Genomic DNA, 13,737 nt, shown 5'->3' on the forward strand with positions numbered 1-13,737 from the left:
ATTGATCCCCCTCCCAAAACCAGACAGAGACCCGACCCTCCTGGACTTCTATAGACCGCTGGCGTTCCTCAACACAGACTACAAAATCTTAGCTTCCATCATTACTGCGAGACTAGCACCGTTGGTAAAGAGACTAGTGCACCCTGATCAAAACAGGATGTGTTCCTACTCTGAACACTTCCTTAAATACGAAGATTTTTTAGACTCCAGGAACATGCCACATGTGTCTGGCCCAACTCTGGCTGCATGGTGCTTGATCTAGAGAAGGCCTTCGCCTCCCTCGAATGGCCCTATCTCTTCGCGGTACTGGGCAACTACAGCTTCCGAGACACAGATGCTTTAAACACAACTCATTGTTCGGATACGCATAGGCAGTATAACTTTAGACAGTGTAGCTACCAACAGGGGCACCTGACCAGGGTGCCCCTTGTCCCAGTTACTGTTCTCGTTAGCCATGGAACCGTTAGCAACACAATTGCGTATGAGGGGTGATGGTATGCATTTGGTTTCCCTACACGCGGGCAATTTCCTGCTAAATCTCAGGGACTTACAAAATATCCCAGAAACTGTAGCAGACACATTACGGCAGTTTGAAGTGACATCGGGCCTGAAAGTGAATTGGACCAAATCGTGTTTGTATCCCTCTGGGGCTGAGATCTGGAACCCCGATCTCCTGATAAATAACCCTTCTCTCAGTTGGCAGCCAAATTCCTTCCAATACTTAGGCATTTTAACATACCACAATCCCACTGACATTTTAGAAGGTAACCTGACCAGAGCGATTTCCTCCATCAGATCACAAGTAAACTTCTGGAAAACGTTTCCATTAAATGAGATGGGCAGAATAGCCTTTGCCTAAATGGTAATATTACCCAGATTGCTGTACTACTTCACAAACATCTCTGTCTATGTCCGGATCAAAACATTCCGGGAACAAGAGCAATTGATCGAGGATTTAATATGGAACAAAATTGCCACAGAATAGCACTCTGGAAACTGTAGGCGCCCTCAAACAAGGGAAGACTAGCTGTCCCATACATGGAGCACGATTACCTGGCTGCGCAACTGCAGTGGTGACTAAGTGGCTTGCTGGGCTTAATCTAGCTGAAACAGCCATGACACAACCAACATGGGCGTTATCCCAGATCTACCACTTGTTACACCCAATGGCATGGCATGACCTTCCATTCCATCGCAACTGTCTGGCCCTAGCGTACCAATGTCAGACATAGCCTATACTGGACCAGAAGCACAAGCCCCTATGCTCCAGTGCTTCCCCTCCTTGGCACCCCCAAGAAACAATAGGGGCACCTCAAATGGCGCATCACACACGGGCATGCTGCTGAGATACACAACCTGGGGGATTTGTACACAGCCGGCACATTGGTACCCTTTGACGGGCTGACCCGCGTGAACGACTGGCCAGCAGGTCTTAATCATAGAATCACTGGCGGCGGCCTGGGGAGACAAACACTGAACCACAAATGTACCTACTGATTCAATACCTATACGTAATGGGGAATGGGAGCCACATTATACACTGGCTGACAGAAGCCCTACTAACACACTCTCAAGCCCCTGACGTCATTGCGCACAACATGGGATGAAGACAAGGGAGGCCCATGGACGGATATGCAATCGGACATAATTCTGGCCAGTGCAATGCAGTTCCCATGAAACGCCAAATTTCACGCTAAACAGACGTACATCCCACACAGAGCATACTATCACCAGACAAAATAAACAAATACTTCCAACTCAGCATGCCCTCATTGCAATCAAGAGGGAGCAGACTTCCTCCACATGTTGTGGTCCTGCCCCATGCTACAATAGCATTGGCAGAAGTAACGGCGGGACTTGCAGACTATACCGATCGACCCCAAATACATACATGGGAGGAATGTATATTGGTAGTGTTCCCCAGATCCAAAAAGCATAAAGCCACCACACGATTCATAGATTTAGGGCACATAGTTGCTAAAAGATTAATTACAAAGCAATGGAAAAATAGCCCCCCCCCCGTCCTTACCAACTGGAAGCGCTTGATGCGGTATGGGCACAGGCAGAAAGCACTACACTACACAGGGAAGAGATAGCTGGCTTACGTAAATATCCCATTGCACAATGTTGGGACACAATAATGGCAGAAATACATCAAGAGTCAGAGGGAAATAACTCACACGATGGAGATGTGGTCAGACAAGATACAGGTACTTAAACAGTATACAACCCAGGTTTCACACGCACTAACAACAAATGACATTGAATCCAAGACTTGTAGGCAGATAACTCAGGGGTGTGAACAAACACTAACTTTAATATAGGTTCACTTGTAACGGTAGAGCGCGGGGCTGGGGTTGGGCATCCCCACAATACAGTACACTGGATTAAGATGATTTATGTGTGGTGCTTGTTGAAATGTTATGTTATGTTAAAATGCTCTTTTATAGCGCACGGCTACTCACATGAGTGTCCCGGCGCTTTGGCAAAGAGCAAAAAGGTCAGTACATAACACAATGCTCTACATAAATGGTAGTGGTATTACTGGGTAAAAAGCCACGTCTTCAGATGTTTACGGAAGGCAAATAAGGTAGACGTCGATCACAGGGCAAGAGGAAGCCTATTCCAGCAACAAGGAGGCAGATAACGAAAAGAGCGGCCTCCAGTACGGGCACGCTTAATTAGGGGGACAGTAGCTTTAGCTTGCTGTGCAGATCTCAGTGCTCTCTTAGGAACATGAAAGGCCATCAGTTTCCGGAGGTACTTAGGGCCGATGTGGTGCAGTGCCTTAAATGCCAACGTCAAGATCTTAAAAGTGACTCTTTTGGCAATTGGAAGCCAATGCAATTTCTCCAGCAATTCTGACGCATGAGCCCTATGCGGCAAGCCAAAGACAGCTCTAGCGGCCGAGTTTTGCACAACCTGCAAACGAGCTAAAAGATATTTGGGAAGGCCTAGGTAAAGGGCATTAGCATAGTCAAGCCGCGATCCTATCAGAGCTTGAACTATGATTTTTTTATGTTGGAGAGATATTAAAGGGAGGAATTTCCTCATCATCTTCAACATACCAAAGCACTTTCCCGTCAATCCTATGACCTGGGGTCTAAAAGAAAGATCGATGTCGCAAAGAATGCCGAGATTTTTGGCTTTGAGCGAAGTATCCCCCGGTGGGGCCATATCCTGTGGCCACCAGGACTTCCACTCAACATTAGTCACTTTCAAGTTAACTGCATTACTCCAATCTATTGACTATTGGCAATACAGGTCCAGCGAAAACTGCAGATGAACAGTTGTCATATATGTATGTCAGGATAAAAAGATACCCAAGAATATGTGAAACATTTTATGTTCTCCGTGAAACACAACCTTATATAGTACCAGATGAAGGTACATCAAGAACTGCAGAACTTACCTAGCATAAGAAATGTTTTTAAACTGTTATGCCTCTTCAATGTAAAGCGATGACTGCCAGTTAAAGCCTGCCGCATATCTTGTAATGTATAACCTGTGGACATTGTACTTAAAAAATACTAAAAGTGCAAATAAAGAAATTAATATGAAAAAAAATTAGTTTCTGTTGTCTTCTGTTTACAAAGGTAAGTTTAGTCTACCGTTTGTCTGATTTTCCTATGTTGCAGGTGTGCTAGCAGAGATCTGCAGTGCAGTACTGTGCGTGTGTCTTGAGGTAAGAAGTCGTGACCCACGGTCTGGCCAATCTAAGGTTATACTCAGTACAATGCCTGTAGTTGTGACAAGGGGCACTCTAAGGCCAAAATAACGATAAAGAAAGGGTTCAATGTATGCAGGGGTGGGGGGGGGTTGCTGTAATTTTCATTGACTTGTAACAACTTTCTATTTACCTATATATTCACTTATATTAAATTATAAATGCTTACTTCAAATAATGTTACAACATACCTGCTAAAAAGCCAAGAAAATTTCAAGTCTGATTATTTTGATTTATCACTTCAATGACTTGTCAACTACAAGCTAAGTCACAAACACGTTGGCCCTGATCTAGTACGAATTATAAATAATACTCAAACAGCGCAGGTAATTCATGCAATCCAAACATGGCATCTGTGCAAACATCCACTGAGAGGGTAAACCCATTTTAGATGTAAAAAGGAGGTTGCATTCAAATCAGGATTAAAGGGTCGATCTTGATTGGAGCCTTTGAAGATAATAAAGTGCCTTATATCTCACAGTTGCCACTGCTAATAACAAATTATGTATAATAAGTATATAGGCTTTAAATCTCTTCTGTTGTTTGAGGAAACCATTGATGACATTGTTCCACCCCTTGCCCGTAAATTATTTCTCCAATCTGATACAAGTCCCTTCCCACCACACTGTTTCATAACAAGTGGCGTAGTAATGTTCTTTTTGATGATAAATGCCCAGAATGTGAACAAAGCTTTGAATCCATAGTTTATCTGCAATTTTGTTTGCCCCAGCTGTAAGACCTTGAAGGGAACGTGGATAATCCCCTTGTGTAGGCTCATTGGCCCTGACCACTATCTTGATGTATTAAGAATTTTATCAACTGACACTCGTAGAGTAATTGTCTTCGGTTTGGTCTAATGTTGACAAGATTTAAGGATCAAACCCTCCAAGCATATTGTATAACATATTTTTTTGCAATTTTATCTGCATATATGGAAGAATTGTATCCTTTTTATGGCTTTTATCTTTGTATGTTCTTACCTCATTCTCTTTTCTATGTATTTTTCAAGATCTTTGTGATCGAAATAAAAGTTATGATGATGATAATAATAAGCACAAGAAAGTAAAATGCCTAGGACTCTCAATAGGTGTAGACCATTCCATAGTGTAAAATTGCTATTAATACAAGAAAAAACAAAATTCAAATTGGCAATATTGTTTTAGCCTGGGTGATACATCCGAAAACTTCAACCCTGAATCAAGCATAATTCGTAAAACGAATCCTAGTTTAATTAACAACAAATATGAGTAAAACGTATTTTCACACATTTTAACAGCAACTGATAATCAGAGCAATGTTTATCTCTGAAAACATATTTATCACTACAGGAAACCAATCTACAACCAAAGATATAGTTATAAAATGACTTTAATGGTCACTTGCAAAGGTACAATTGAAAACACGTGGACCTAATTTCATTTTAACTAAGAAATAAAGAACAATCTTTGAATGCATAGCATTTGGCATCATAGTTTCCTCAGGAACATAAAAATGGTAGATCAGTGAGAAATTCACAAATTACTGTTCTACAGAATTCTATAAAAGCAATAGTCATTTATAACATGGTCAGAGTACGGGCAGCTCGGGATAAAACTGTATTGAAAAAAATATTCAATAGTACAATATTTTACATATGACAATGAAAATCAACTAAATAACTTGGTCTTAGTAACATTGTTTTTTCTTCTTCTCATGGACTATATTTTGCCATTGATTAATTTCCAAACATTGAAAAGATGATTAATAGAATCTAAAAGAGCAGCAGCCATAGTATCAAGGGACAAAAATGCAAGATGTCTCCCTTAATGGCCCAATTGCAGGTAACGTGATTCTACCTTTCAATATGGTCTCTTTTAACCTGACGTTGTTTCCCCCAAAATACCTCACATTAATTTAAAAGGGAAAAAAAAGAAAAACAAAAATCACCTCAAAAGGGATGGCGCACTCAGTTCAAGTAGCGGAGTGCTGTAAAGTGGCCACAATGACCTAGTCTGACAGCTGTGTAAATAGAAAGAAATGCACTGGGGAGACAGAATTCAGAGTCTCTCCAACAGTGAAATTAGGATTACATGCATAACTCACATTCAAAAAGATCCAACTCTGAATACATTACAGGTTTTCATAAAACTGGCTGTGGTTAATTTTGAGGCACAACATTGATTAGTAAAGGCCTAATTCGGAGGAATCTTTCAAAAAGTTAGAATTTGCCTTGTAGGTTTTCTCCTGTGTTTGGAATAGATATTAGATGTTTAATAAATTAACAAGTTCCAGTATATACTCATGGAAATCTTCAAAAGAGATTGGCTCTCATTAGTACTTGTATTGTCCTACTGCATCACAATTAAAAGTAGGGTCTGTTCAATGGAAAACTGGCAACAGCTTGTATAGCGGAATTGAACATTTTCAAAATATTTTCCCATGCAATAAGCTTCTTCGCAACCTGCCCATTTATTTTCGATTTTCAAGTTGCAATTCACACATAGGCCCGATCACAATGTCATTGAGATTGGCTCTGTATGAATCGGAACCCTTGCTTCTCACCGAATCGTACAGTTTCCCAACGCCCAACTACGATGCCCTAAAACCGTTTGAGCAGACCGAATCGGTTCCGAAAGGCATACAGACAGCCAGAATCTTTCAGAGCCGATTTGTACAGCTCTGTGAACACAATTTCCGGATGAGCGATTACGATGACTGATTTGGACAGCCATTCCAATTTGGTTTGCCCGAGACAAAACGGCTGCCGAAATCTGTCTTTGGGGGTCTGTTGCGGATCCCCCTTCACCCGGAGGGACCCCTGTTACCAACCATGCACAATGTGGTAGGCACCATGGGGATGTTGGGAGGCATCGTAATCAGTCATCCAGACTCACAGGACCCGATTAGTTTGGAAACTAGTCTAGAACAGATTCGTTCGGAACAGTTTCCAAATGTCATCATAATTGGGCCCTTAATCTTTTCTTTTGCAGGAATCATGGACCAGATGTATTGTATGACAATTTGCAATCAATATTTTTGCGCCCAGTAAAGAATTTTACACACCAACCAATGTACTAATTCCAATTTGGAGTGGGTTGCAATCTGATCTACCTCATAAATATGAATGAGGCAGGGCGCAAATGGAAGATCACTCCGATTGGTGGCCATCAGAAGAATTGTGGTTTTCCAATTAGCAGACTACAATTGTATTCAAGGAACCTTTTTTTTTTTTTTTTTTTTTTACAGAAAACTATACTGAGTTTAAAAATAAAATAATTACTTTTTTTTTTTAAGTTCAAGAGCTGGCAATAGTCCCTTCCTTTTTACGAATTGCATACCACCCCAACTCAGGGAACAGTATTTTTTTTTATTTTTATCGACCGGATTTCAGTCCGAATACATCACATACAGATTTAGAATATCAAAGGCATGTCTCCAACAAACCCCTAGCAAATACGAAATAAGTACGAGGTCAATCTCATTTTAAGAGTCAGTAAAACCTTAGAAAAAGCATTTTTCCATTCACAAACTTCAAATTAGAATGTTTGTGATAGTAAAAATGCTTTGTACATGTGGACCCATGTTCTGTGTAATGCCTATGTTCTTCCTCAATGCAAATTTACTGCTGGAAAGAGCGCTAAATAGGTGTAATTTCTTGTAGGAGTGCATGGACCTCATTTAATGAGAAACTAAAGATTCTGATTCTGCATAATAGGATTTCAAATATACAGAAACGAATCCACCCTTCTGCAGTCTAGCAACACTTCACTATGCACAATGTTTAGTTACTCATGCTTCAAAAAAAAATCACTTGCAAGACAGTTTAGCATATAGTTTGAAAACCAAGTCATAATGCCAAACCGAATAACCAATATTAAAATGTACCTCATAAGTTGAGAAGATAAACGTAAGAAAAATCTCATCAACATATTTGTTGAGAAGGAAGTAGGTATTTTTGAGAGTGTAATCATAAGTACATTTACAAAAATCCTTTAAAAAACTGAGTTCAGATTCAGGTTTCTGCCTCAGGCCAATTTGTCAAATACTACATGTAAAAAAATTATGGCGACAAAAACACCTATTTGTTTGGATTTCTTGCCACATGAAAATCTTTTTGTTGGAGTTCCTGTCCCTCATGATTAGATGCGCTCATGACATTCCTACCACCAGAAATGTTCATAAACATCACAACAATAAAAATATTTGGAAGCCTTAAGTTGTTTCTATTAATTTTTTCCCACAGCATTTCTGTGACTAATTTTTGTCAACATGAGTGCATGTTAAATTATTTAAGAATATCCCAGTAGAGGATATGGCTCTTCTGTACTATGTAGCGTATTTCTGTTGTCACAGTATACTACACTGATGATATGGGGGCATTAGTACATTTGTGCTGGTTGCTGCCAGCTGGGCCCAAATGCACTAATTTAGAGGGCTGGGAATCAGCATCATATTTAAAGAAAATAAAATCAATGCCACTGTATAAATTAAGGAGCACTACTGTTGCTGACAGTTCCCAACAGACTCCTGTAACTATCGTAATGCTACTCTACCTATTTCTGTCAATGCTTTTCAGAAATGAAAGTCGCAATAGGCCTTTAGAATATAGTACAATAATCAGCAGCAACCCTGCCTCTGCTAACATCTCATCTCACAGTGACTTTATAAAACAAAAAAATGAAACAGTCAAGCGATGTTTTACATAACACCAAGGAGTAAATTTAAATTAGTTTTGTTTTGCCTCTAAACAGGGAAAAATCTCCCCAGAAGTTAACAGCTACAAGTACAGACTGCAAGAGTGCTAACCTTTCTTAGACACAACAGGTAAATTCACTTGCAAAAAGCAGAACAAGATTATCTGACACTCATAACGAGGGGTGCAGCTATCATTAGTGCAGCAGGTATGATGGGGATGTAAGTGGCCTACTGCACCCTAATTGTGTTTGTGCCTTACTATTGAACAGTGGCCCATGTACCTATTTTACTCCACGGTTTTCACAGGGACAAGCATACCCTTCTTGTCCCAAACCTCAAAGAGGTTAGACTTACTTGTAAGAGGAATACGTGGCCAGTTCCAGGAGAGGAAGCAGAGGGTGCAAGTGGTAGACCTGGGTGACGGCATCTCAAGAAAACCTTTGGGCACTGCTGTTTTTTTTAATATTAAGCACTACTTAGTATAGTAGTACACTGGTACCAGCAAACAAGAATATAAAAATTGGAAATTTATTTGCTCCATTTTTGCTGCTAGAGTTGCAAGCAATAGAGCCAACATGTCACAAACTGATCACACTCTTTTTAGCTGCCTTTACAAAGTAAGAAGTCTGGCAAATACACTATTATGAAGAGTAAGATGGGATCCGGTTTCTGGCAAATGCAAAGTCGTACATTTTCTAATACACAGTAAAAAAACTATTATTATTTTAAGAGTTATGGGTGGATTAAAGATTTCATTTGTGATATATCTGTTACTCATTTACATTCACTACACCAATGTAGGTGTTATATATGGTTTCACAATCTGCTTCCTACATATATGTTCAAGCGCCAATATCTTTCGGCAATGCGCACCAGACAGCAATATGTTTCCTCCATCTACAATACACAAAATGCAAAAAAAAAAAAAAAAAAGCTCAAATGGGATCTGCATTTTTTGCACAACTCTTGCTTCAACATGCCTCGTAGGTTAAATCCACCTTTTACAATGTCAAAGCTTGTTAGGATTTTATTTTCCAGCAATTCCTTCCGTTAGGAGTTTGGATAAGTAGCAAATTATTTACAAATTATTAATACTGAATTCTCAAAAAAGATCCTATTTAGCACATCAAAAAAAAGGAAGAAAATCTCGAAACTGTCACTACTTGCATAACCGCTAATTCCTGAAAGAGTACTTGCCTTTTGTGCTGCATTTCTTTGGATTTAGGAGAGCACGTTATGCCTTTTGTTTTCAAAATCTCATCTGAAAAAGCACAACATACTTTTAAAACTGTTTTGGAATAAAAACAGTGTCAGAATAACAGTATTTTACATTTCCAATTAGATTGTTATTGAGGCATTCAGGGCATATTTGTGAAAGGAAGTTTCACTAAAAAGCATGAATTTCAAAAGATAGTTGGTGTGCTTTTTAAACGTGGTATAACAAGCGACTGTTAACTTTATAAGCCATGTTGCCATGATTGTAAAACATTACTATTGCTAAATATTAATAAATGCAAAAAGAACTAAGACGAAACAGAAATAATGTTGTGCACAGTATTTTGACAACTGAGAAAAATTGTACATCGATAACCTTCAGGGTTGTAACAGAAATATTTCACAAACAAGTTTTTTGTGCTACAAACTTTTTATGTAGACTGCACATACAGAATGAAAAAAACAGTTGAAATGCAGAATAATTGAGATTTGACAGTAATTTGTTGGTCTGTCATTATACTGCACAGCGCACATATGTGCATCAAAATCCAACCAAACAGCTATCCCTCATGGGCATCCTTAACATTTATATATGACGCTTATGCTCATTTTCAGTAAACATCATGTGGGTTCATTAAAAAAATAAAAATGATATCTTTAATACTGAACCTTGACCTCACATCATAAATAAATACTTATGGCACGTTTATGGAATGATTACAAATCAAATCCAGTCAACAAAGTTAAGAGACTTGATGATTACCAACAAATCTTGGTCCAATACATGCATTATCACTGGCAACCTCACTTAACATACCATGCTAGCCTTCATAGATGGCAATACAAACCACTAGATGCCTACTTCAGCATCAGTGCTCGACATAATGGACACAACAACAAGGAAGCTAGATTCTAATAGTGGTATATCCTGCTGCAGCAGGTTGCGTGTCTCATCAACATTCTACAGCATGAGGACAGTCTGTCCTAACAATAAATAAACATCAACTGACATATGTGGACAGCGAAACTAAGGGAAGCAAAAGCATTCACAGCCATTTCCTCTTTTTGCACTCCCAAATTGCTTTGGTCGTGCAATTTGGCAAAACAGAGGAAGACTGAGATTGAAGAGCCCCCCCTTTCGTACTCCCATGGTTCCAACCGCTACAGTATTTGACAGACATACAGAGGTGAAGGCATGGGAAAAACCTCTTCATTCTAACAACAAGCCTCTGTCTCTCTGCCTCACAGTAACAAGATGCAGAAGCTATATATGTGGGTATTCTTACAATATGAACTGATACAACAGTGATTTAGGTTACTGCCATTCAAGCGTTTTCAATTAATCTCCTAAAAGTTCAATGGTCTACATTTCTTAGAACGCATTTGGTCCCCCCCCCCCTATGCTTCCATAAGGTTGTGGATTCATGATTACATGGATAAAACAGAATGTTGGGTAGAATACTCAAATGTGCCAGCTGTTATAATGCACGTTTTCTTTGGTCTGCTAAGAACCATTACTGGGATAACAATTCCACAGTTAATATTCATGGTTATAGGCAAGTACTGGAAAGTGGTTTTAAAGCTTGAATACTGCAATGGACAACTCTAAAACCCCATTCCATTAAAACTGATTTTCAGTGTCAGATTAAAACAATGTCTCCATACAAGACCATATACTGTATAATACAATTTTTTTGGTCACTAATTGTAATTTAAATAATACACTTTTTTGAATAAATATCTTCTGGAGTCAGTTATCAAATATCATTAGAGGTATGTCACAAGCAAACAGGTTCAGTGAAAGTTCTTCTTCCGTAAATGCCTATTAGGAATTTCTATAGCACTGACTTGAAGAGGCCAAGATCCACCAACAATTCCTGCTTGTATTGCTACTCCAGTCACCACAGCTAAATCTGGATCTACGGATGTGTTTGGAGATTTCCCAAAAAAATCTTGAATCATCTTGCGTATTCGTGGAATCCGAGTTGAGCCTCCTACTAACACAATTTCATCCACTTCTTTCCTATGCAAATGGCCTTCTTTCAGAACTTGTTCTATGGGTTCTAGAATCTTCTGAAAAAGGTCTTCATTTAATGTCTCAAAGAGTTTTCTTGAGATTTCAACTTCAAATGGAACTTTAACAAATCTAGAATTTTTGGCTTCAAATACTTCATTTTGAGCAAATGAATCTAATGGATTTTCATTGGCGAATGCATCTTCTTTAAGAGTACTAAAAAGTTTACCAGTTTTAGAATCTCTTTCCATTTCATTAGAATTATGATTAAAGTCTCCAACAGAATCTTTCACAGCGTTTTCTTCTGTTAAGGTCAGAGGTACATTGACCCAGGAGGAATCATGGATGGTTAAGTTCAGTTTCGCTGCTTCCACCGCTTGCCTCAATTGATGAATCTCTTCCTTGCGGGAGGGTAATGTGCCAAACTTTGAATGAATCTGGCCATATAAATATTGAAGCAATCGCTGATTGAAATCTTGCCCTCCAAGTTTATTGTTTCCTGGAAAATAAAAATAAACTGTAATAAAAATTGAGACTGTGACTAAAACAATGCATCACTGGATTTATGATTTTATTAAATATGCAGATCAAGTGTCTATTAGCACACTAATATCTGGTCATGCTATTATGACAGGTGAGACAGAAAACCTGTAATTTAAGAAAGTCAAATGTCTTTGCTTGCAAAAGTGATAGTGTTCCATGAACTGCTATTACCTACAAACATCTATACTTAACACTAGTGAAAACTTGTTTTTTTCCAGCAGCAACTTGAAATGTAAACATTATTACTTTTCATTATTTAATGCCTTTCTTAGCCACGGTTTGCATTTCATAAAACACTGGGAAAGATTATTACAAACATTTAAAAAATGCTAGCAAACACACGCACTTAGCAACCAAGTACATAGCTCAAATGGCTTTCCATCCTACAGTCTAGATGTCAACGGAGAAAGAAGACACTTGCTGATGAACTCTGGGGCAGACAGAAATGGCATTGGCTCAAAGAGTGCAGTAAGGCCATTCGTGTAAAGTATCGCAAGCAGCCTCATACTGGATTCTCTTGACATTAGCGAATTTGTGAAACGCAATCTCTGCAACAACCTGGAACTGCAGGAAGCCTCTATTACCAGACCTCTAAGGGCCCAAATAAATTGGATGACTTCTGCATGAAACATATACAGGATTCAGAATAAAATATGAATTCTCCCTAATACAAGGTTAATTTCCTCGGCCTAGAGAAAAACTAATTAAAACAATTATTAGGAATATTTTAGCCAGAATACATTTATTTACCTGCTTGTATATTACACTCTGATTAGTCTATGCATAGGAAGAATCACATTAACTGCCACAAATCATAGGCACAAAATGACACTGTCATATTAAGTAATTTCCTCGGTGGGCAACTATTAGCCCCCATGTTGAAGGTCTGTAGTTGTAAATATGTTCTATTTGCAGCATTTGATTCTGCCATTTAGAAGCAGTGAGAACTAGCAATATCACATTGAAAGGAAAAATGTATTTCAAGCCTATTAAGAATCAAGCAGTAATCTCTTAAATGTTAGTTTTATAGACTAATTTTTTTCTTTAATTTGTATTGCATTTTAACAGATCCTTATACCCGACCAACATTTTGGGCAAAATTATAATGTAACGAGGATGCCGCTCTAACGCAAGATATTATAAAGGAGTTATACCTTTATTCTATGAACCAAGTCTTATTTATATTGGTTCTCAATTGAGCACATGAAACGGTCATTCATGATTGCTACTGAAAATAACAGAGGGCAAAGAAATGGTTCAAGATTTTTCACGTTAGAATGATCGGAAAAAAAAGGAAAATAGAAAAGTCACTACACCCTTAGCACAAGCATATTTACAATTGAAATGCTCTCTGGGCGCAAAGAAATAAATCAGCAATGTTCAGACAACAAAATACAGGATTGACTCGTTGGAGATTGAAATACAAGTAAATTGTATATCTTTCGGACAAGCGTTTTTCTATTTTTCATATTTCAATTAATATAATATTAGATTTGCGGTATGTTTTGATTGCATGAGGGATGAGTGAACTTGCTGCAGCAATGTCAGGTTTTTAAAGAAAAGC

General features: G+C 38.6%; 1 protein-coding gene across 1 annotated transcript in view; it reads right to left on the reverse strand.

Moving 5' to 3' along the window:
• Positions 1 to 9,725: 9,725 nt before the first annotated feature.
• The window catches only part of HSPA13 (heat shock protein family A (Hsp70) member 13), a 29,749-nt gene continuing 25,737 nt past the window's right edge, over positions 9,726 to 13,737 (reverse strand). Inside the window, exon 5 of the mRNA XM_078658349.1 lies at positions 9,726 to 12,129. Within this exon, the coding sequence (XP_078514475.1) occupies positions 11,411 to 12,129 (719 nt within the window). The 3' untranslated portion in view covers positions 9,726 to 11,410. The remainder of the gene's footprint in view (positions 12,130 to 13,737) is intronic.

The sequence above is a fragment of the Lissotriton helveticus genome, chromosome 8 (assembly GCF_964261635.1).
Source record: "Lissotriton helveticus chromosome 8, aLisHel1.1, whole genome shotgun sequence".
Taxonomy (NCBI): Eukaryota; Metazoa; Chordata; class Amphibia; order Caudata; family Salamandridae; genus Lissotriton; species Lissotriton helveticus.